General features: G+C 47.2%; 1 protein-coding gene across 1 annotated transcript; it reads right to left on the bottom strand.

The window, feature by feature from the left end:
- Positions 1-1,030: 1,030 nt before the first annotated feature.
- On the bottom strand, positions 1,031-16,830 carry LOC133138706 (pleckstrin homology domain-containing family G member 4B-like). The gene is made up of 15 exons (XM_061257674.1): positions 16,673-16,830; positions 14,528-14,666; positions 12,897-13,019; positions 12,070-12,261; positions 8,882-9,447; positions 8,153-8,371; positions 6,935-7,184; positions 6,481-6,570; positions 5,668-5,895; positions 4,791-4,961; positions 4,371-4,548; positions 4,055-4,171; positions 3,025-3,267; positions 1,472-1,677; positions 1,031-1,072 (listed from the first exon to the last, which is right to left on the bottom strand). The coding sequence occupies exons 1-15, from the start codon at positions 16,828-16,830 to the stop codon at positions 1,031-1,033; spliced, it is 2,922 nt and encodes a 973-aa protein (XP_061113658.1).
- Positions 16,831-23,009: the final 6,179 nt, after the last annotated feature.

The following is a 23,009-nucleotide window of genomic DNA, read 5'->3' as shown; positions in this document are numbered from 1 at the left end:
TATGTTTAGGATGGTCATACGTGTAGAACGGTCATATGTTTAGGATGGTCATAGGTGTAGAACGGTCATATGTTTAGGATGGTCATACATGTAGAACGGTCATATGTGTAGGATGGTCATATGTGTAGAACGGTCATATGTTCAGGATGGTCAAACGTGTAGAACGGTCATATGTTTAGGATGGTCAAATGTGTAGAACGGTCATATGTTTAGGATGGTCATACGTGTAGAACGGTCATATGTTTAGGATGGTCATACGTGTAGAACGGTAATATGTGTAGGATGGTCATATGTGTAGAACGGCCATATGTTCAGGATGGTCAAACGTGTAGAACAGTCATATGTTTAGGATGGTCAAACGTGTAGAACGGTAATATGTTTAGGATGGTCAAATGTGTAGAACGGTCATATGTGTAGAACAAGCTTCACTCCCTTCCTGGCGAGGATGTCAGAATTCAGTGCTTGATTTTTATTGATGAATTAAATATTCCCTTTTTTGCAGTAGAGGTGTACTTTGCTGGGGTGGCAGGGATGTGTTGGGATTGGTTCCTTTTACTGGAGCTGTGTTTTCATTGGTCCAGGTCCAATGGGTAGGAACTGAGTGCAACTGTTCTTCCCACCTGTAGGCCAATGATAGTAAACATGATGATGTTCTCTGAAATACTCTCAATGAACACTGGACACAGACACTCATTTCATTTAATAGTTTAATTTGTTGAATACTCAATTCTGATTCTGTCAATTACGGCATTCTACAGTCTCTTATTTATGAATAGCAGACTGCTGCTATAGACAATTTTCTAAACATTTTTAAATCAATAAAATCATTTTTAAATCAATATTTTATATATGCAGGTCCTGCATCAGCCTTACTCATGAATATTACATGTGTTTTAAGTGTTTTGTTTGGAAAATATGTGCAATAACCCCAGAGAAATTATTCTCTAAAGTGTCATTTATTGCTATCTAAAATGATCTGTTATCGATGAAGTAACTGATTTTAACTCACAGAGACCGTTTGAGCAGCAGGTTAGACCTCTGTGGATGTCCCACTGGTAGTCGCGGCTTGCACCTATGGGGTGGGGGAGGGGGGGGGGGGTTTAAGGGCGGTGAGTTTAGTTTCTCAGTCTGTGCTCAATGAAAGAATAACTTGGACAGGGAATCATACTGCGATATGTACATAAATGTACATTACATTTCATTGGTGTCCTGCAAAGTAATTGCACACCCTAAAAAATTAAATTCCCAGCAACAGAAAAAAACCCCCCTCAGCATTAGGTTTAGTCATGAGGGGTTTGAATCAACTTCATTAGCAGTTGACTAATGACACTTTGAGAGTATGGATAAGATGACAGCTGGATAAGAACTGCCAGTATGTGTTTAAAAAAGACAAATACATGTTCATCCAAGCTATTTTCATGACACTGATGAAACAGACACCTGTAGAATGCTTCTGACTGATATGCCCTACCTCTCCTGGGCTCTGGGGGGCGCTGTGGGTTTGCGGTTTGGGTGCGGGGCCAGGGGACGGGGCCTGGTGGGCGTGTCCAGTCTTGGGCCGCAGGGTAGAAGTGATGGAGGAGGTGTCATCTGCATCTCCGCCAATCACAGACAGGCAGCTACGGTAGGAGCCGCTGAATCCGCCGACACTCTCCCCAGAAGACGCCGAGCCGTCCACTGCAAGGGACACAGCACGCTACACGTTACTCACTATATCACATTATATTATTATTAGTCATAAATAACTTGGATGTTGTAAGAATTGTAAAGTGTTGAAATAAAGTTCATTTGAGCTTCTGTTGCCTTCCTGTCAGCTTGAACCTGTCTGACCATTGAAACCACTTCCTTGGCACAAGGAAGGAACAATTGTGTCAGCTTTGCCAGTCTCGGCCCGTAACCCCCGTTCGTTTGCTGTTGTTGCAGTTTAAAGCGGGTTTTCTGTCCTTGTAAAACCTTTTGTTTCCTCTGAAAGAAATCTAGCGGCTTTGCTTGAAACTTCCCCACACACGACACATTGTGGTCTTGGGTCCTCCTCATGTCCGGTCCATAGACGAGGAATTCCAGGTCATAACTTATTTTATTCCTTTTTGTTTTATTTGTATTTTTGTAATTTTCTCCTGGTCTTTTTCCAGCACCACTCCTGACAACAAACTTGTCCATTTTCATGATTGCTGTATTGGCGCGCTTCACATGCGATGGGGTAGTGCTGTAATGCTAAACGCATGCATGACGGTAGATTAAAAATAATCGGTCAGAAAAGACAGATTTTACAAAAAAACAGGCATTTTGTTTTTCATTTTAAAAAAATGTAAAGAAATGCTTATATTAAAATGCTTATAAAAAATATATATTCAATTTATTTAAATTTTTTTTATTTTTTTGGGCGACCCCACCATGACCCTTTAGCGACCCCAAGTCTGAGAACCGCTGCTCTAGATACTGTTGTGCATGAAAATCCTAGGAGGTCAACTGTTTATGAAATACCCAATACACCTCATCTGGCACCAGCAATCATTCCCAGGTCAAAGTCACTCATATCACATTTCTTCCCCATTCTGATGCTTGGTCTGAACAACAATTGAACCTCTTGATCATTTCTGCATGCTGTTATGCTTTGGGCTGCTGCCACATAAATGGCTGATTAGATATTTGTATTAACAAGCTGGTTAAAGGTGTACCTAATAAAGTGATCTGACTATGTTTCTTAGGATAATGAAATATATACCACTTTCACTTATAGATGATATGAATATTAACTAATCAGTTAAACATATAGTGGCCTCAAAAAGTATTAAGACCCCTTCACTTTTTGCACATATATAAATGAGAGATTTGCTAAAAATTCTAAAAATATGTTTTCCCTTTGGGTTACTGAGTCTCAATTGATGGGCAAACATGGCAATATTATCAATTTAAAACAAAATTTACAACACAATAAAGTGTGCAAAAAGTGAAGGGGTCTGAATACTTTCTGAAGCCACTGTAATTGTTGTTATTATAAGCTGGTTTTGCAGAAGATCTCACAGAGATGGTGGTTTTTCTCGCTGTCCCGGTCCAGGTGGTCCTCCAGAGCTCCTGACCCCGAGGAGGCCCCACCTCTCCCTGGGGGCTGGCTGCAGAGGAAGCCTATGGGTGAGAGGGACCCCCGTCCTGAGGAGGAAGACGATTGGCTGCCGGACGTTGACGTTGAGCCAATGGAGTCTGGCCGAGGTATGGCGTGACCTACTGGTGGGGCGATGACATCAGAGGACACCGGTGCCTTGCATTCTGGGAAGAAGCAGACACCCAGGGTCTGTCCCAATACTCAAAAAAATGTATCCTCCTTTACTCCACTCATCACCTCCCCTCCAAATAAGCAATAGCTTAGGGTTCAAATGCTTTTTTACGCTTTACTGTCTGGTTTATTGGAACCCATGAAATACTTTGAAAGAGTGCAAACCCTGTCTTCTGGTCCTCATAGTTGGCTCATTACACAAGACGAGATCGAGTTCAGAAACATATTTCCCAAAGAATTACATATTTGACCCAGGTCTGATTGGGACACACTAACATTCCAGATCCAATCTATGTGGAGTTTGCATGTTCTCCCTGTGTTTGTGTGGGTTTACTCCGGGTACTCCGGATTCCTCCCACACTCAAAGACATTACATTATTACATTATTGGCATTTGGTAGACGCTCTTATCCAGAGCGACGTACAGTTGATTAGACTAAGCAGGAGACAATCCTCCCCTGGAGCAATGCAGGGTTAAGGGCCTTGCTCAATGGCCCAATGGCTGTGCGGATCTTATAGTGGCTACACCGGGATTAGAACCACTGACCTTGCGTGTCCCAGTCATTTACCTTAACCACTATGCTACAGGCTGCCCGAAGACAACCATGCCAGGTTAGGTGTGCTCCTGCCATTGCCTGCCTGCCATTGCCCTTGGCCAAAGCACTGGCATCAGAACTGGAGTTGGTCCCTGGACACTGCACTGTAGCTACCCACAGCTCCTACAAAACTAGGATGGCTCAAGTACAGAGGACAAATTAGTGTGAATCTTTTCTAATCTTACCTCTCCCAGTCAGGGCACAGGAGACGGCCCTGTCGCAGATCGCTGCCTCACTGGGCTGGATGTCCATGAAGGGTCTGCTGCCCAATCCCATGAACACCCTCTCCTGCCTGCGGATGTCTACACAACACAAACCCCATGAATACCATCACCTGCCTGCAGATCTCTACACAACACAAACCCCATGAACACCCTCTCCTGCCTGCAGATCTCTGCTCTGGGCTGGACCCCTCACCTCTCTTGCCTGCGGATCTCTGCTCTGGGCTGGGCCCCTCACCTCTCCTGCCTGTGGATCTCTGCTCTGGGCTGGACTCCTCACCTCTGCTGCGCACTGCCTGGTCCCAGAGGATGCTCTCCAGATCCCGGGTCCAGGCGTCCTTCACCTCGGTCCGCTCCGCCTGCAGGATGTAGGTGTCCTGGGACTTCCTGCGGCGGAACCAGATCTCAAAGCTCCGCCCATTGTCTCCGGAGCTGTGCGTCATCCCCACGTCAGACGTCTGCGCAGAACAAAAGCGAGTGAAGCTATCGCATAAACACGCTGTCGCACACAGGCCACAGCGAGTGAAGCTATCGCATAAAACACTACTGCATGCGAACCACAGCAAGTGAAGCTATCGCATAAACATGCTATCTTACGCAGACCACAGTGAGTGAAGCTATCAGTCAGGTAGATTGTGTAGGTTCAGAAATGTGTCTACTTTACCAAACTATTAGACAGTGTTTTGGGGCAGGCGCGCACCTTGAACGACTGCTTGTAGATGTAAACATCGTTCCCCACTTCGGTCTTCTTGGTCTTGCTGAAGAGGATGAGGTCCTGGAAGAGGAAGACGTGGCGAAAGCACTTCTTCTTGCGAAAGGAAACCATGAACTCGTCCTGGCGAATCAGCTGGCCCTGTTCTTTCAGGTTCACCTGTCGGGGAGGGGTGCCGATAAAGTCACACACCCGCACATATGTTTCAAACCTGCAATCCCTGACTTTGTGTGGCATCGCAGTAGAGTTAAGGTGTTTGATGTTATATAGATGTTATATGCTTTATATGCATACAAGCTTCATAAGCGTTTTACCTTTTCAACATACACTATTCACCTGCCATTCTCCACACAGTTGAATAAATATTAGGCAGAATTATTCACAGAAAACTCATATTACATTTGTCTTTGTCTTTCATAGTTTATGAAAGCCTATGGTTATAGACTGTGTGTTTAAATCTGCTGTTGTACCCCATGGTACATAATGTGAACTACACAACTAATAATTCATGATCCTTAAGGAGCTAATATATTAGATAAGCTGTGTGAGTTGGCCTTATAATAAGGAGCTCTCCCATATGCAAACGTTTTGAAAAAACATAGAAGGAACACATGAAGTACACAGAACATATAAAATACATATATGTTATATTCAGTAACTGGCATATATCTGTATAATCAACATACATACAGTACAAGGCACTGCATAATCCCTTCTTTTTACATAATCATGTAAAAATAAGTAGGTTTTTATGTTTCATTTTGTAAAACATACTAACATAAATAACATACTGTTTGGTATTTACAGCAATGGAAACATGCTTAAAAGATAAAACAGATATAATAAACGGAGGTTCTGTTCGTACGTCGCAGCTGCGGATGTCGTCCATGGTGAGCAGGTCGTTGCCGTGGCGAAGCTGGAAGGTCACGGCCTGCAGGGCGGCCTGGAGCTCGGCTTTCTGGCGCCCCCTCTGGACGCCGCTGCACTGGCGCAGCAGGTCCTGCAGCAGCAGGCTGTACTTACTGATGCGCTGCACCGGCTTCAGCAGGTACGACCACAGGTCCATCCTGTCCGCCAGCGCCTGCTGCTTCTGCTGCCGGGGCAAAGGTCAGTGAGGAATAACCACATCAAACGCAGAGCCCAGGTACTCTGCCTGAGCACAAAGGTTAAAGGTAAGTAAGTAAGTAAGTCATTAATTCATTCATTCATTATCCTAACCCGCTTATCCTAAACAGGGTCGTAGGGGGTGCAGAAAGAAAGAAAAAGTAAGTAAAAGTAAGTAAGTAAATTCATTTTATTTCTATAGCACCTTTCACAGACAGAGTCACAAAGTGCTTCACAGGATCAAAAAATACAAAAAAGAGTTTTGAGCCTAGTGCGAAGGACAACCAGTAAGCCCTGATCAGAAGACCTCAGAGACCTGCTGACAACATATGGGTGGAGCAGATCGCAAAGGTAAGCAGTTGCCTGACCATGGAGGGCTCTATATGTGATCACAAGAACCTTGAACTGGATCCTGAAATTGACAGGTAGCCAGTGTAAGGAGACCAAGATAGGAGTGATATGACATGACCTCCTGGACCTGGTCAGCAGCCTGGCAGCAGCATTTTGGACCAGCTGTAGGCAGTCCAGAGAGGTCACAGAGGAACAATCATAGTAACCCAGGGCCCTCCCTCACCTTAAAGAAGTCATTGCCATGGTGAAGCAGGAGGGAGTCGGACTGGGGCTTGTTCTTGCTGTAGAGGGCGTACAGGTTGAAGCTTTCTTTCTGATTGGGGGTGAGAAAATACACAGTGGCCTTAATGGGAACAGAAATGAGAGAGCACCCTGGTGTTCGATATACATAAAAAACTCTTTATATGAGGCGATATTACGATCCACAGCTCAAGGCATGGGAATGATGGACAGGAGGGGAGGGACATCACAGTTTGTCAAACAAGACTGGAACATCCAAATACAACAACTTGGTAAATAATTTTACTGTATCAGCATATCCAATGGGGACCATATGTATAAAGCAAAAGCCCTTTTCAGGGTGGTGTGAATGAGATTAGCTGATAGGAATGGAGGCAGTGATCATGACTGGAGCTGAGCAGGCAGCAGATGCAGAAGAGGTGCACTGTGGGACGTACGTGTGTGAGGAAGCAGCGGCCCACCCTGAGGGGCGTAGCCTGGCAGGCCTCCAGCTCGCGCAGGAAGGCGAGGCGGTGGAAGTCATAGAGCTGCTCCAGGTTGCCGAAGATGCGGCCCCGCTGGCCGCGCAGGGCCTGGGGCACGTCAGGCTGCTCCAGCAGGGGGTGGTAGTGTGCCATGACGTAGCCCAGGGAGCGCACGTACTCCCTCTCTGTCCCCAGCAGCTCCGCCATGATCCGCTGCAGCTTCCTGCAGGGCACAGCCGCGTTACCGCAGCGACCGCGAATGTGGGGACCGTCACTGCAGCGACCGCTACTGTGGGGACCGTTACCGCAGCAACTGCTACTGTAGGGACCATCACTGCAGCAACTGCTACTGTAGGGACCGTCACTGCAGCGACCGCTACCGTGGGGACAGTCACTGCAACAACCATCACCGCAGCGACCGCTACTGTAGAGACCGTTACCGCAGCGTCTGCTACTGTAGGGACCGTCACCGCAGCGACCGCTACCGTGGGGACCGTTACCGCAGCGACCGCTACCGTGGGGACCGTCACTGCAATGACCATCACTGCAGTGACTGCTACCGCTGCGACCGTTACCGCAGTGACCGCTACTGTAGGGAACCGTCACTGCAGCGACCGCTACCATAGGGGCCATTACCGCAGCGAACGTTACAGCAGCAAATGTTACTGCACCGACCGCTCCCATAGGGACCATCACCGCAGCGACTGCTACTGTAGGGGCCATCACCACAGCGACCGTTACCAGTAAAATCTCCATAAGACTCGTTGTGAGTTGATTGCAGACCTGGGTCTAATATGTGATTGTTTTGGTTTCAAAAACTTTTCTACGCTTTACTATTGGAACCTATGAAATATTCTCTGGAAACCCCACCTTCTGGTACTCTATGTTGGCTAAACTGCACCAGGCAAGATTAATAGAGCACATAACAGTATTTGAATCCAAAACAATTACTCCATTTGTGACCCAGGTTTGGTTGATTGACAGCATCTGTTGTGACTTCGACTTGGGACACAAGTTTTTATATGTTGAATCTCAGCCATCATTAGCAGAACACTGAAAGATTTATCCTGCCAGCATTCTGATGCCATTTTGTCAGCTGTCGGCTTTTTGACTTGAACCAGCTTGGAAACAAAACGAGATTCCATCAGAAAACAAAGACCTCTTTTCCACCAGTGTTTGGGTTTGACTTACGGATTGTTACCGCCCCCCTCTTCCTCTGCAACCAGGGACGCTGTCGCAGGGCACCCCTGGACACGGGGCCCCGCCCCCTCAGGGTCATCGCCGGGGACGACGCAGCCCAGGTCATCGGAACAGAAGCTGCCGTGGCGGGAGATCTGGAAGCGCTGAGCGGAGGGTGGGGCCGGGGGCTCCGATCGCACAGAGACCACGCTCGAACCCTCGCTCCGGGACCTGGGGCGGCAGCACAGAGTCACCCTTACAGAGACCCAGAGAGCTGAGGGTTCAAATCCCAAACCCCATGTAACATAGTATACCTGAAGTATACTATATTATAGTGAGAATACTTGAAGTACAATTAAAGTACACTATATCTAGTATACTTACTGTACTGTTTGCTCCACTTGGGTTACCTGAATTTATGTTAATATCGTTAATATCTTCCTATATATGGCTATAAAATGTGTAATGCTATCAACTGAAGAAACATAATGTATTTATATTGCTTCAGCCAAATATCCACCTGTATAATTTGCTCCTCTGAAAAAATGTTGTTTAATAAAAAATTTTAAGTATATACATAGAAATAAAAATGTATTTAACTATTTGACAGGGACAATGCACATGAATCAGCATTTCAGTTTCCACATGAATGTAAATGTGACAGTTAGCTAAAGAGCTCATTTTCTCTGGAACATATCAATGTGAGGTGCAGACCTGCTGTGAGGCTGTTGACATGGGAACCTCTGGTTCTGCTTGAGGTCCGCCTGTCCACCTGGCTCTGGGGTTGTCATGTCCTCCAGCCCCCCCGCAGACCTCCTCTCTTCTTCTTCTTCCCCGAGGCTCCGGTGGCCGTTTCCAGAAGCTTCCGTCCCCTCCTCCGCCTCGCTGTTCCTGCCGTTGGGCTGAAGGTTGATGCTGCAGCACGCGACCGTGCCGTAATCTCTGTCCTGGGCCGGAGCCTCCCCCGGGACCCCCCCGAAGCCCCCGGGCCCACACGGCCACGGGGGGGTCGCCCCTGCAGGGGGCTCCAGGGGGATGGGTTGAGGTTGGGGCCCCTGGGCCGGGCCCGGCTCACCCAGCCTGTCCTCCAGCAGCTGCCAGGCCTCCTGCCGTCTGAGCCAGGCCACGTTCCACACCCTCGTGCCCCGGGACCCCTGCCGTCCGCACGCCCGCACCTTGGCCTCCTGGAACCGCTCTGCCGAAAACTGGCCCAGCCGCTCCCGGTACCCCTGCAGTGTGTCCCGAACCTCTGACCCCGGCTGCGACTGCTCCAGGTATCGTCTGCATTCTGCGGCCAGCTCAGTGGCCTGGAAACACATTTACACATTATTCCAGCCATTTCATCTGCACCCAGTTACTTTTCCAAAAACACCTTACAGTCAGTCAGGCATTATATGTGAAAAAATTGCTTCCTAAGGCGATGAACTTATATTTCACGTATATGCTTAAATAGCTTATAATTAGGGCCACCATTTTGTCTACACTATGTGACCCGCAGGTATTTGAACTCATATTTAAATGGTTGTCCTCCAGGGGTCCCCATAGGCACTCCAACAGCACAGTCGAGTGACTAATCATAGAATTGAGTTTGTAATTGAGACATATAAACTGTTAGTTGGTCTAATATAAGGGGAGTCAGGAAGATAAGTGAACATGGATGGAAGTTGAAATGCTACGAAAAGCCAGTGGTGCTCATTCGGCACTTGCTTGTCCTGGAGAGTTGGCTTTTATTGTTAGTCAGCACTTAAATAGCACAGGAATCGAACCCTCCTGTTATGTCAAATTGACCCGTTTCAAAGTACGGGGAAAAAAAAGAAAAAAGTTTGGAGCATGAAACCTTTTCTGCTGGGCTTAATTACTGTCATGTAAATGAAAAAATACTCTTTTCACGTGTTTCCAACCCCCCCCCCCCCCCCCCGCATGTTTATATTACACACATACTGTTTGACCCGGCAGTGATAATGAAGAATACACAAGGATGCCAAGATCAGCACCAGAGAGGACCAGAAACCTGAGATGATCCTGGATTACAATGCCACCAAGGGAGGGGTGGACAATCTTGACAAGGTGACTGGGTCAAGGTGACAGCACGCTGGCCTTTGGTCATTTTTTATAACATTGTGGGTGTGTCAGCCTACAATGCGTTAGTCATCTGGACTGAGATCTTCCCAGATTGGAAAGCTTCCAAGCTGTTCAAGAGACGGCTCTTCCTCGAGGAGCTTGGGAGAGCACTTGTGACACCCCACATTGAGAGAAGGCAGCACCTGCCAAGAAGCCAAGCCGCTGTAGTCATGGTGAGGAGGATCCAGGAGGAAAATGCACCTACCCCACCTGTGCCCAAGGTAAGTGTGTGTGTGAGTCAGGTGATCAGGATGCACAAAACTTCTATACTGTTCAAACTAATCATCAGTAATCATCATCTTCATCTTTCTAGGTTGCTGCTGCGGGAAAAAAGAGGAAGAGGTGCCAAGTCTGCAAGCCCAGTGATGACAGCAAGACTAGCATCACATGCTTCAAGTGCAAAACATTAATGTGGTGTGCTTCATAGACACACACACACACACAAACAAAATGTTCTCTCCTTCTTGTTCAGGTTTCCTGTTGTAAACATTGTAAACATTGTTAAAAATTAAATGTAGTTTTAAGATGTATATTTGAATTTAAAGGGTCAGTTTGACACCTAACAGAAGAGATGTGTTGTTTGAATTATACAACATGCCCCCATAACAGAAACTATTTTAAAAATGTTTAAAAAAATAAGAATGTGTTGAAACAAATGTGGTGAATGTCTCATTTTTGCCAGTGCACAGAAAAAAAACGAATGAATTATATTCATTCGAAAAATATATTTTTAAACTACTTTCAGTTGATGAAATATGCACCGGGTCCCTTTATTATTACCCTAACATTATTGCTGTTCCCTAAAGTTGAACATAACAGGAGGGTTAAATCGGTTGATTACACAGTTACATTTACATTTTAGTCATTGAGCACTTTTAATCTAAAATGACAATTAATTCAGGTCACCTGGTTTCTTGGGTCCAAGGTAGTAAGTAATCACACTGAATTGAACATGTGAATGTTGTAAACATTGCATCAATTATCATCTGTGCTTAGTTAGTGACAATTACTTTATCAACTTAGATGATTGAGGTGGTGCAGATGGGATAATTGTTTGGAAAGGGGCTGGACAGAGAGTTTATAGCGCCCTCTAGCTGGCAGAGGAATGAAGTACTATACAAGAAAACAAGGGGAGACAAACTATGGTCCTAATCATAATATAATAATAATAATAATAATAATAATAATAATATTATTATTATTATTATTGTAATTGTTAAACATGCAAGCAGGGTTGAGGGGGCCAAGCAGTCCAGCAGGGCAAGGTCACCATGGCAACTTGATCGGATAATGTTAAAAGTTTTATGTCAATTGACCAAAGATTGCATGTAACTGACATCACATCCTGTTTAAGTAATTTGCCTTTGATTTGGCTCACATTGATGAATGCTTTCAAAAATCCACCTGATAACAGCTCATTACTTACTTGCATAAATGTGCCTCCAAATTTGACCTGTTGGTGGCACTAGAGTGCTCGAGGTGGAGACATGAATCTTGGTGAAAAGAATCACGGGGCTGTCCCCAATCAGTGTGTCAAATTTCAAAAGCTTGTTACCATACAGCTCTAGGGGCTGCCATAGACACCCTTGCCAGAAATAAAAGATGATGAATAATAATAAGAAAGATGGCTGCAAAAAAGAAAAAGGTAGAAACACACAGTGTGCCTACGCAGCTTTGCTGCTTGGCACCAAATCATAATAATAATATCATTTTGGCAGAAAATGTAGTTTTGAGTTGTACACGTTCTTCAGTCATAGTATGGTTCTGTATTTAAAGATGTTGAAAGAAATAACTGCAGTAGGACACACCCCTTCACAGAAGCGGCACAGCGTCACCATGGTTTCCAGCTCTTGGCGGCAGACCTCAGCTTGGGACAGGAAGTGGGCCAGATGGGACAGGAAGCTGAGCACCATGGTGCGGAACAGCTGGGCCTCGGGATAGGACGAGCCTTGGGCCTGCTCTACCTCCCGCACCAGGGCCAGGGCCTGCTGCTTCCGCTCCTGAGGAGCACAGAAGAGCTTCACATCTGCACACTTCACCACCGCTGGAAAACCCAGGTCTCGAGAGTAAAAGTCCTCCCCAGTATTTTGTTTCAATCACTGGGATTTTCTAATCAGCAGGTAGTAGAAACACATGGCAGGACTTTTACTTTCTGACCACTGGACTTTCAACCTCTGCAATTTACTGTGTGCGTCCATTGGATTCCCCATGAGTACCACAATTCCCTCACCTGCTAGGTAGGAAAATAATATGCCGAGGTCCATGAAAGGCACTAGACTGTGACTCTGTTAGAGATTGTGGGAGGACTGTGACTCTGTTAGAGATTGTGGGAGGACTGTGACTCTGTTAGAGATTGTGGGAGGAGTGTGAGTCTGTTAGAGATTGTGGGAGGACTGTGACTCTGTTATAGATTATGGGAGGACTGTGACTCTGTTAGAGATTGTGGGAGGACTGTGACTCTGTTATAGATTATGGGAGGACTGTGACTCTGTTAGAGATTGTGGGAGGACTGTGACTCTGTTAGAGATTGTTGGAGGACTGTGACTCTGTTAGAGATTATGGGAGGACTGTGACTCTGTTAGAGATTGTGGGAGGACTGTGACTTTGTTTGTGATGAGATTGTGGGAGGACGTACATTGGCCTCGGTCAGGAAGCTGTTGAAGCTCTCCAGAGTCCGCTCAACTCTCTCCAGCGAATCCTCCACAGACCCCGCCTCCAGCAACCGTCTCTCCCCTTCGGCATTGAACCACTCCCTGATCTATGGCCAGCAGAGCATTATCATCATCATCAACATCATCATCATCATCATCAACATCACCTTCATCATCATTATCATTGTGGTACAGAGTACCCATGCCAACCAGACTCAGGGCTGCAGACAGTGCAATAGAGCCCAGACTCAGGGATACAGACAGTGTAATAGAGCCCAGACTCAGGGCTGCAGACAGTGTAATAGAGCCCAGACTCAAGGCTGCAGACAGTGTAATAGAGCCCAGACTCAGGGCTGCAGACAGTGTAATAGAGCCCAGACTCAGGGATACAGACAGTGTAATAGAGCCCAGACTCAGGGCTACAGACAGTGTAGTGGAGCCCAGACTCAGGGCTGCAGACAGTGTAATGGAGCCCAGACTCAGGGCTGCAGGCAGTGTAATAGAGCCCAGACTCAGGGCTGCAGACAGTGTAATGGAGCCCAGACTCAGGGCTGCAGACAGTGTAATAGAGTCCAGACTCAGGGCTACAGACAGTGTAATAGAGCCCAGACTCAGGGATACAGACAGTGTAATAGAGCCCAGACTCAGGGCTACAGACAGTGTAATAGAGCCCAGACTCAGGGCTGCAGGCAGTGTAATAGAGCCCAGACTCAGGGCTGCAGGCAGTGTAATAGAGCCCAGACTCAGGGCTGCAGAAAGTGTAATAGAGCCCAGACTCAGGGATACAGACAGTGTAATAGAGCCCAGACTCAGGGCTACAGACAGTATAATAGAGCCCAGACTCAAGGCTGCAGACAGTGTAATAGAGCCCAGACTCAGGGCTGCAGACAGTGTAATAGAGCCCAGACTCAGGGATACAGACAGTGTAATAGAGCCCAGACTCAGGGCTACAGACAGTGTAGTGGAGCCCAGACTCAGGGCTGCAGACAGTGTAATGGAGCCCAGACTCAGGGCTGCAGGCAGTGTAATAGAGCCCAGACTCAGGGCTGCAGACAGTGTAATGGAGCCCAGACTCAGGGCTGCAGACAGTGTAATAGAGTCCAGACTCAGGGCTACAGACAGTGTAATAGAGCCCAGACTCAGGGATACAGACAGTGTAATAGAGCCCAGACTCAGGGCTACAGACAGTGTAATAGAGCCCAGACTCAGGGCTGCAGGCAGTGTAATAGAGCCCAGACTCAGGGCTGCAGGCAGTGTAATAGAGCCCAGACTCAGGGCTGCAGAAAGTGTAATAGAGCCCAGACTCAGGGATACAGACAGTGTAATAGAGCCCAGACTCAGGGCTACAGACAGTGTAATAGAGCCCAGACTCAGGGATACAGACAGTGTAATAGAGCCCAGACTCAGGGCTGCAGACACTGTAATAGAGCCCAGACTCAGGGCTACAGACAGTGTAATAGAGCCCAGACTCAGGGCTACAGACAGTATAATAGAGCCCAGACTCAGGGCTGCAGACAGTGTAATAGAGCCCAGACTCAGGGCTACAGACAGTGTAATAGAGCCCAGACTCAGGGATACAGACAGTGTAATAGAGCCCAGACTCAGGTAGACTCACTTGTGTGAAGCGTCCCTCCAGCTCCCGCAGAGTGAGCAGGACCTCCAGGTGCTGCAGGGACTGGTTGGACTTCATCACCAGCGTGTGCACCTGCTCCTCCACCTGATCATACAGGCCGCCCGCCAGAGCCATGGAGTCCCTGCAGAGAGAGACACCGTTCACACACACACACACTGCAGCGTTCTGTCACACACACACACACACACACACACACTGCAGCATCTGTCTCACACACACACACACACACACACACACTGCAGCTTTCTGTCACACACACACACGTACTGCAGCATCTGTCACACACACACTGCAGCATCTGTCTCACACACACACACACACACACACACACTGCAGCTTTCTGTCACACACACACACACACACACACTGCAGCATCTGTCACACCACACACTGCACTCACAGTTGCAAAAACACAGTGCACTGCAGTTTAAGTAGCCTAGTTGCGTTCCCTTTGGATCTGCTCACATCTACTGGGATGGTAACTAAAATTACCATCCCAGCCTTTTTTATATAAAAAACTTTTTTGGACATTGAGTGCTTTAAGCTTTAAATAGAGCTTGTTGGACTGAGAGGAGATAACATTAGTGTTGTATTGTATAAGCCATCCAGTAGTTAACTTTTCTATCAATTTTGGTAGTTAGGAATGTTTTTTTTGCAACATGAGTAGTCTAATTGTTTTGATTTGTATCTAATATAGGCAAGGGCATTTCTTAGCTGCATTGTCTGTTTTGCTATTTTCTCCTGCTGCAGAGGACACAAGCTCATTTGCCAGGGTGCCAGATAATAGCTCTGTTATTAGCCAGTGTTGCTTGTTAATATATCTTCTTTGCTTCTTAATACATTGTATTTGTCCCAAATAAAGTCTGTTAGCTTCTGAATGAATTTTATCGGTCCTGAATAAATTTTGTTCACTCCTGAATTTTTCTTATTACATTCCATTACATTATTGGCATTTGGCAGACGCTCTTATCCAGAGCAATGTACAGTTGATTAGACTAAGCAGGAGACAACCCCCTGGAGCAATGCAGGGTTAAGGGCCTCACTTGTGTGGATCTTATTGTGGCTACACCGGGATTAGAACCACTGACCTTGCGGGTCCCAGTCATTTACCTTAACCACTACACTACAGGCCACCCCTGCTTATTGGTTATGAATGAATGTTGTTCAATACTGAGTAAATGTTATTGGTCCTGAATGAATCTTGTCACTCCTGAATGAGTCTAATTGGTTCTGAAAAAATCTTGTTCACTCCTGAATGAATCTTATTGGTTCTGTGGTAGGTGAAGTTGTTTTGGCAGCAATGATGTTGAAAAAATATTCAGACTCAGTAGTTGCTCATTATAAATCTTTAGTTAAAAATAAAACAGATTAATCTGGGGAGTCTGTGCGCTCCAGAGAACTTCCAGAGATCAGAGAATTCCAAAGTAACAGTAGGAAGTATCCTAGTCTTTATACATTATAGCTAACCAATCATTTATCATAAATCATCACATTGTCTCTCTTAACCCGCCTTAATATTTTCTGTCACTCTATGAAAGCTGAGCTGTCTTAACCTTTCGCCTATATAATGATGCAGGCAAATTGAGCTGGTGATCACAAACTCAAAACATCTCTTTGCAAAGACCCACATCTCTTGGGCTGCATCCAATGCCATGGTTTGTAAACACCTGATTAAGTGTTCTCTGCACTTTCATTAAACAGACTGTACTTTGCAGCTCAATGTGTTTTAACAGACACACAGTTCTAATTGCTCAAGATGACTGACTTATTCATTTGAACATAATTAATAATAATTCTTCAAACAGTATGGCTTATCATTGTAGTACTAAACAGCATTTGAAATATAGTATAGAGATATATAGTAACATTTAGGAAAGGGTATTTTTGCACATGATTCTGAAAGTATTTAAATCAAACTTCATCATTCCTGATTTTCAATAAGGGCATTTTGATCAAACTTCAACAGTCCTGAAAGAATTTGTTCACTTCTGAATTAATCTTATTGGTTCTGACTGAATGTTTTTCACTCCTGAATTAATCTTATTGGTCCTGAATGAATCTTGTTGGCTCCTGAATTAGTCTAATTGGTCCTGAATGAGTCTGGTTGTCTTGAGGCCGGGAGCTCACCGGTAATCTTCCGAGTGGGAAAAGCGGAACTCCTCCTTCCGCAGCCTGGCCAGCATGGCCCCGCCCTCCCGCTGCAAAGCCACCAATCGGGCGTCCTCTAGCACCTCCCTCATCAGGGCCTTCTGCTCGTCAATGCGCTGCTGAACATCCTGTGACATCACATGGCAGACCAGCTTTATCTCAAAAGAGTATGTCACATAAGAAATATGGAACAATAAAAACATTCTAATAAGGGGAACATTTTGATTTCATTCAGGAGGCGGCGGAGAGCCTGTCTCAGACGGTGGACGAGGCCTGCCTGCTGCTGGCCGAGTATAACGGCCGCCTGGTGGCTGAGCTGGAGGACTGCAGACAGCTGGCCCGCATGCTGACCGAGTACATCCACAGCCAGCGGGGGGCGCTCTCTGAGAGGGAGAGGAAGCTGGAGGCAAGGCCCCGCCACTGTGTGTCCATCCATACCGCCACAACACACACACACACCCACACCGCCACACACACCCATACCGCCACACACACACACCCATACCTCCACAACACACACACCCATACCGCCACACACACACATCCAAACCGCCACACACACACCCATACCGCCACTACACACACCCCCATACCGCCACAACACACCCCCATACCGCCACACACACAACCATACCGCCACAACACACCCCCATACCGCCACACACACACCCCCATACCTCCACTACACACACCCATACCGCCACACACACAACCATACCGCCACACACACACCCCCATACCTCCACTACACACACCCCCATACCGCCACACACACAACCATACCGCCACAACACACACCCATACCGCCACAACACACACCCCCATACCGCCACGCACACACCCATACCGCCACAACACACACCCCCATACCTCCACTACACACACCCCCATACCGCCACGCACACACCCATACCGCCACAACACACACCCCCATACCGCCACGCACACACCCATACCGCCACAACACACACCCATACCGCCACACACACAACCATACCGCCACACACACACCCCCATACCGCCACAATACACACCCCCATACCGCCACACACACACCCATACCGCCACAACACACACCCCCATACCTCCACCACACACACACCCATACCGCCACAACACACACCCCCATACCGCCACAACACACACCCCCATACCGCCACACACACACCCCCATACGTCCACACACACACCCATACCACCACTACACACACCCATACCGCCACACCACAGCACATCTGAATCCAAAACAATATCGTATTTGACCCTGGTGTGCACTACATGATAGTACTCTCTCAGAATTTTTGTTTTGCATATGTGCAAAGTGTTGTCTGAAACACACTAGCTAATGTAGCTGTTATCCCTCCGCAGTGAAAGGGTGACAAAGATAGATTGAGTTGAGGGTCACAAATCTATGTCAGCAAGTCTAGTGTGCTCCCGCTACCAATTACACAAGCTCCTGTGCTTGCCGGAATGAAGCAAAATCATCCTGGTCACATGTATGTGTAACAATATTAATAGTCATACACCTCGATATAACTATATCGGAACATCTGGAAATGTTTGTTCTTCCAGCATATGCAAATTTGTATATATTGCATGTATTCTGGAAGCAAGTGCATGTTGGGTAACGGGCTATGCTGTGGGGTCTACTTCACATGCTTAGTGTCGGGGGTCAGCCGTACATGCACGATCCGTACCAATGGTATGGTTGACAGGGGTGTAAGACTCACAGGGGGGGGGGGGGTCTGTGTGTTCCTCAGGAGTACAAGCAGAAGCTGGCCCGGGTGACGCAGGTCCGTAAGGAACTCAAGTCTCACATCCAGAGCCTTCCGGACCTTTCTCTGCTGCCCAACGTCACGGGGGGGCCGGTCCCGCTCCCGTCGGCCGGGGACCTGTTCTCCACAGACTGAACCCCCCACCACACCCTCCACCCCCCCCTGGCTGGGGAGGCCACATGCCCTGAACTCTCTCCCGACAACCCCCACCCCCCTTCAGAGAGCTGCCTCGGCAGAGAAGACCCGTTGGAGGGATTGGTTCGACCCCCTGTGTGTGGGAGCGGGCATTGACTTGCTGCAGCAGCAGAGTTTTAGGATTTCTATAGATACACATGAGCAGCTACATGAGCAGGGACATTCCAGGCGTCTCCCCCAGGCGGGGGCCCAGGTCCGTACTGGAAAAGGACTGACCTCAGCGGTCACTCTCGTCGGCCACCTCATCTGTCACAGAGACGCTCGACGTGGCTGGGTTGGGTGAGCGTGAAAAATCCCAGAAGGTAAAGGTCAGGCATGTCGCCGCTTCTTTTGAAGAGCCCAACGTTTCAGACCACAGAGACTGATTCTAGTGGAGTATGTAATGACTGAATGAGTTCATATTGTGTGTGTGTGTGTGTGTGTGTGTGTGTGTGTTTCTCTCCATTTTCTCCTTTAAACATTTGTATATATGTATTAGGACTCTTAACATGCTGCTCGCCAGTTTGTTGAGGAGGGGTAGGGTGTAGTCGCCCAGGTCAACGTTAGCTGAGAAACCTTTCCCTAATTCCACACGCTCAAACTGAATCGCGTTCAGAATGGCGTTCCTGAGCTGGAAAACCTTTTTATTTCTCCCTGTTGTCCTATGATCTGCGTCGAATGAAACTGACAAGATGTGTGCTCGGCCCTGCTGTACTGAACATTGTTTACATTCTGATAGTTTGGAATTCATGTGAAAACAGGAAGCACTGTACCTGCTACCGACGAGTATTGTGGGTGAGTAAGGTTGCGTATTTTGGTCGCAGCATTTTATTTAATTTTTTGGTGGAGAGAATGGAGAGCGATGAGTTTTAATAAAGAAAATCTGCCTTCCGTGACGCTAATTGAGTCCCTGACTGTCAGGTTTGAAAAAAATGAAAAATATATAAAATGATAAAAGAATGTTCTCCATGTTTTTGCTTAGGATTAGGTTTGCTTATTTAAAGGAGCACTGTCACGCTTTTTTCTTTTTGAACCGTAATTTACAGAGAAGAATTTCACATACCCCTGCTTTTTTTAATGAATCCTCCTATTGCTGCAGAAGAAGTTGGTGAGTACTACAGGGTGTAGCAAGGGCAAAAATTCATCTGTTTCCGGCGGTGACAAAACCTTTGTGTGTCAACCCTCACTACATTTGCTGGGTGCATGTCTGGTTTCGAGCAGGTGTTTCACAATCTTCTTTCACATCCCTCGGAGGGACATCACCCAGACAACTCCTCTGTGTTTCCTCATGATGGTCAGTGATCTTTGGCCTGGTATTGCATGGGTTGTATTCTAGGATGTCTTGAAGAAACAAGTTACAAAGAAGGCAATGGTAAGGATGGTTGACTCATTTTTCTGTTGAGGTCAGTTGGTCAAAGTTCATCATGTCGAGTTTGTGTTGCATCCTACAACAATTTCTGATTTCTATCATTTTTCACTGAGAGGACCTCCGCCAGCTAGCTGCACACTATAACAGTCTTTTGCTAGGTTCCCAGTTGCAGATGCCCTTTCAGTTCGTTAACAGTGTTTGTCTACACTTTATACCCCTCCCCCCTTTTTGCCACTTTAAAATTTACATTACATTACATTACATTATTGGCATTTGGCAGACGCTCTTATCCAGAGCGACGTACAACAAAGTGCATACCCATAACCAGGGATAAGTTCGCTGAAAGACCCTAGAGGTAAGTACAATTTCAACTGCTACCTGTACAACAAAGATAAGGACATGGGGCTTTTTTTTTTTTTTTTTTTTTTTTTTGAACAAACAAACAAACAAACAAACAGAGCAAAAGTCACCAAAGTTAACTATCCAAACACTGCTTACCTAGCCAACTAAAAATACCGATACACAAAGCAAGTCTCAGAGACAACAATTAAGGTTCACAGGGAGGTAGGGAGGGATGGTGAGAGGTGCTGCTTGAAGAGGTGCGTCTTCAGCTTGCGCTTGAAGGTGGGGAGAGATTCTATAGTTCTGACCTCAACGGGGAGTTCGTTCCACCACCGTGGAGCCAGAACAGACGGTAGTCGTGAGCGTGAGGTGGAGGTTCTGAGAGGGGGAGGTGCCAAGCGGCCTGTGGAGGCTGAACGAAGAGGTCTGGCAGGGGTGTAGGGTCTGATGATTTTTTGCAGATAAGCTGGGGAAGACCCTTTAACTGCTTGGAAGGCTAGCACCAATGTTTTGAATTTGATGCGAGCCATGACAGGCAGCCAGTGGAGGGAAGTAAGCAGGGGGGTGACGTGTGAGTATTTGGGAAGGTTGAAGACCAGACGAGCTGCTGCATTCTGGATGAGTTGGAGGGGTCTGATGGCGGATGCTGGGAGGCCAGCCAAGAGGGAATTGCAGTAGTCCAGGCGGGACAGAACCATCGCTTGGACCAGGAGCTGGGTCGAGTAGGGGGTGAGAAAGGGGCGGATTCTCCGTATGTTGTATAGGAAGAACCTGCAAGACCGGGTCACCGCCGCAATGTTCTCGGAAAGGGACAGTCTGCTGTCCATCACCACGCCGAGGTTCCTTGCACTGGGTGACGGCGTGAGTGTGGTATCCCCGAGAGAAATGGAGAGATCCAGATGGGGAGAGGTATTAGCAGGGATGAATATCATTTCAGTTTTACCTGGGTTGAGCTTTAGATGGTGGTTGTCCATCCAGCTCTGGATGTCCCTCAGGCAAGCAGAGATACGGGCTGAAACCTGCGTATCGGACGGCGGGAACGAGACGAAGAGTTGGGTATCATCCGCATAGCAGTGGTAGGATAGCCCATGTGCAGTGATCACAGGGCCAAGGGAGCGAGTGTAGAGAGAAAAAAGAAGTGGGCCAAGGACTGAGCCCTGGGGAACTCCTGTGGCGAGGGGCCGAGGTGTCGATACCGAACCAGCCCAGGCAACCTGGAAGGAGCGACCAGAGAGGTAGGACTCAATCCAGTCCAGGGCTGTGCCACAGATGCCCGTTGCTGACAGGGCAGACAGGAGGATGGAGTGATCCACAGTGTCGAAGGCAGCAGAGAGATCTAGAAGAATGAGGATAGAGGAGAGGGAGGCTGCTCCTGCGGCATGAAGTGACTCACTGACGGAGAGGAGCGCAGTCTCTGTCGAGTGGCCCGATCTGAAGCCAGACTGATGGGGGTCTAGCAGGTTGTTGTTAGAAAAGAAGGAAGAAAGTTGAGTAGAAGCAGCTCGTTCTATAGTTTTAGAAAGGAAAGGAAGAAGAGATACCGGGCGGTAGTTCTGGATGATGGAGGGATCCAGGGTAGGCTTTTTTAGCAGCGGAGTGATGTGGGCCCTCTTGGAGGATGCCGGAAAACAGCCGGAAGACAGGGAGGAGTTGACAAGCAAAGTCCTCACAGGGGGTCAGCGGGGGATAGCTGAGGTTTGAGGGGTTCCGACGCCGTGGAGGCCCACGTCGCAGGGGGGGTCTTCGAGGGAGAGAGCAGACTGGGATGGGGTGAAACATAACATCACAAACGGGGACGGAGCTCTGACACGCCTATTTAAATGGCCTACAATTGCTCACAAGCAATACCAAATCAAAGCTAATCTACTGATAAATTCCACAGCTATTTAAATTACTTAAGACGAATGTTCAATCACTCTACAGGTAAGCAACCAGTAGAAGTGATTAACAGGTAATAGACATTTACCAGCCCTCCATTGTGGATGTGGGGGAGTGCAGACAGACAGCATGCCCTGCCCTGGACCTCCACTGCCACCCGCTCTCCCCCCGCCGGTCTCAAGTCGGGTATGGAGCATCATCCTGCTGGATCGTCACAGTCAGTAATGGCACTGGCCCATCCACGCCATTCAGCGCCTTATCAGCCTCCAAGCTGTTTTTGGATGCACTCTAGTCCCTTACCACTACATCCTCTTTTTGGAGGCTGCTTTGATCAGAAGAACACTGCAAGTACATTTTCACAAATTCTCAAAAATTGAATTCTTATTAAATTATATTTTAGAAACTTTTTTCCACTGGTGAAACAAAGATAAATATTTTGGTGGTCAGGCCATCCCCGGCATCAGAACAATAACCGATGATCTCACTTTGCAATTATTTCGCTAACAATTGAAGCCAACTTCTGTAACACGGACAGGAAGTGAAGTGACGCTCAGGGATGGGTGTCGCCTCTTGAGTTAACGTGAAAGAGGATGTATGTTCTGATGACTTTGCTTACAGTGAACCCACACACCCATTGTGTAGTCCATTGTAAGCAATAGGTCTACAGTAGATCTGTCTGCTGAGTTGGACATGTGGTTCTGGATTGCTTCAGCGCTCATGCAGAAGAACAGATGTTTGTTTTCTTGAGTTCCTCCTTGCTGCCGAAGCTTCCTGTAGT

Source organism: Conger conger, chromosome 10 (genome assembly GCF_963514075.1).
Source record: "Conger conger chromosome 10, fConCon1.1, whole genome shotgun sequence".
Lineage (NCBI taxonomy): Eukaryota > Metazoa > Chordata > Actinopteri > Anguilliformes > Congridae > Conger > Conger conger.
This window is presented reverse-complemented; position numbering and strand designations above follow the sequence as displayed.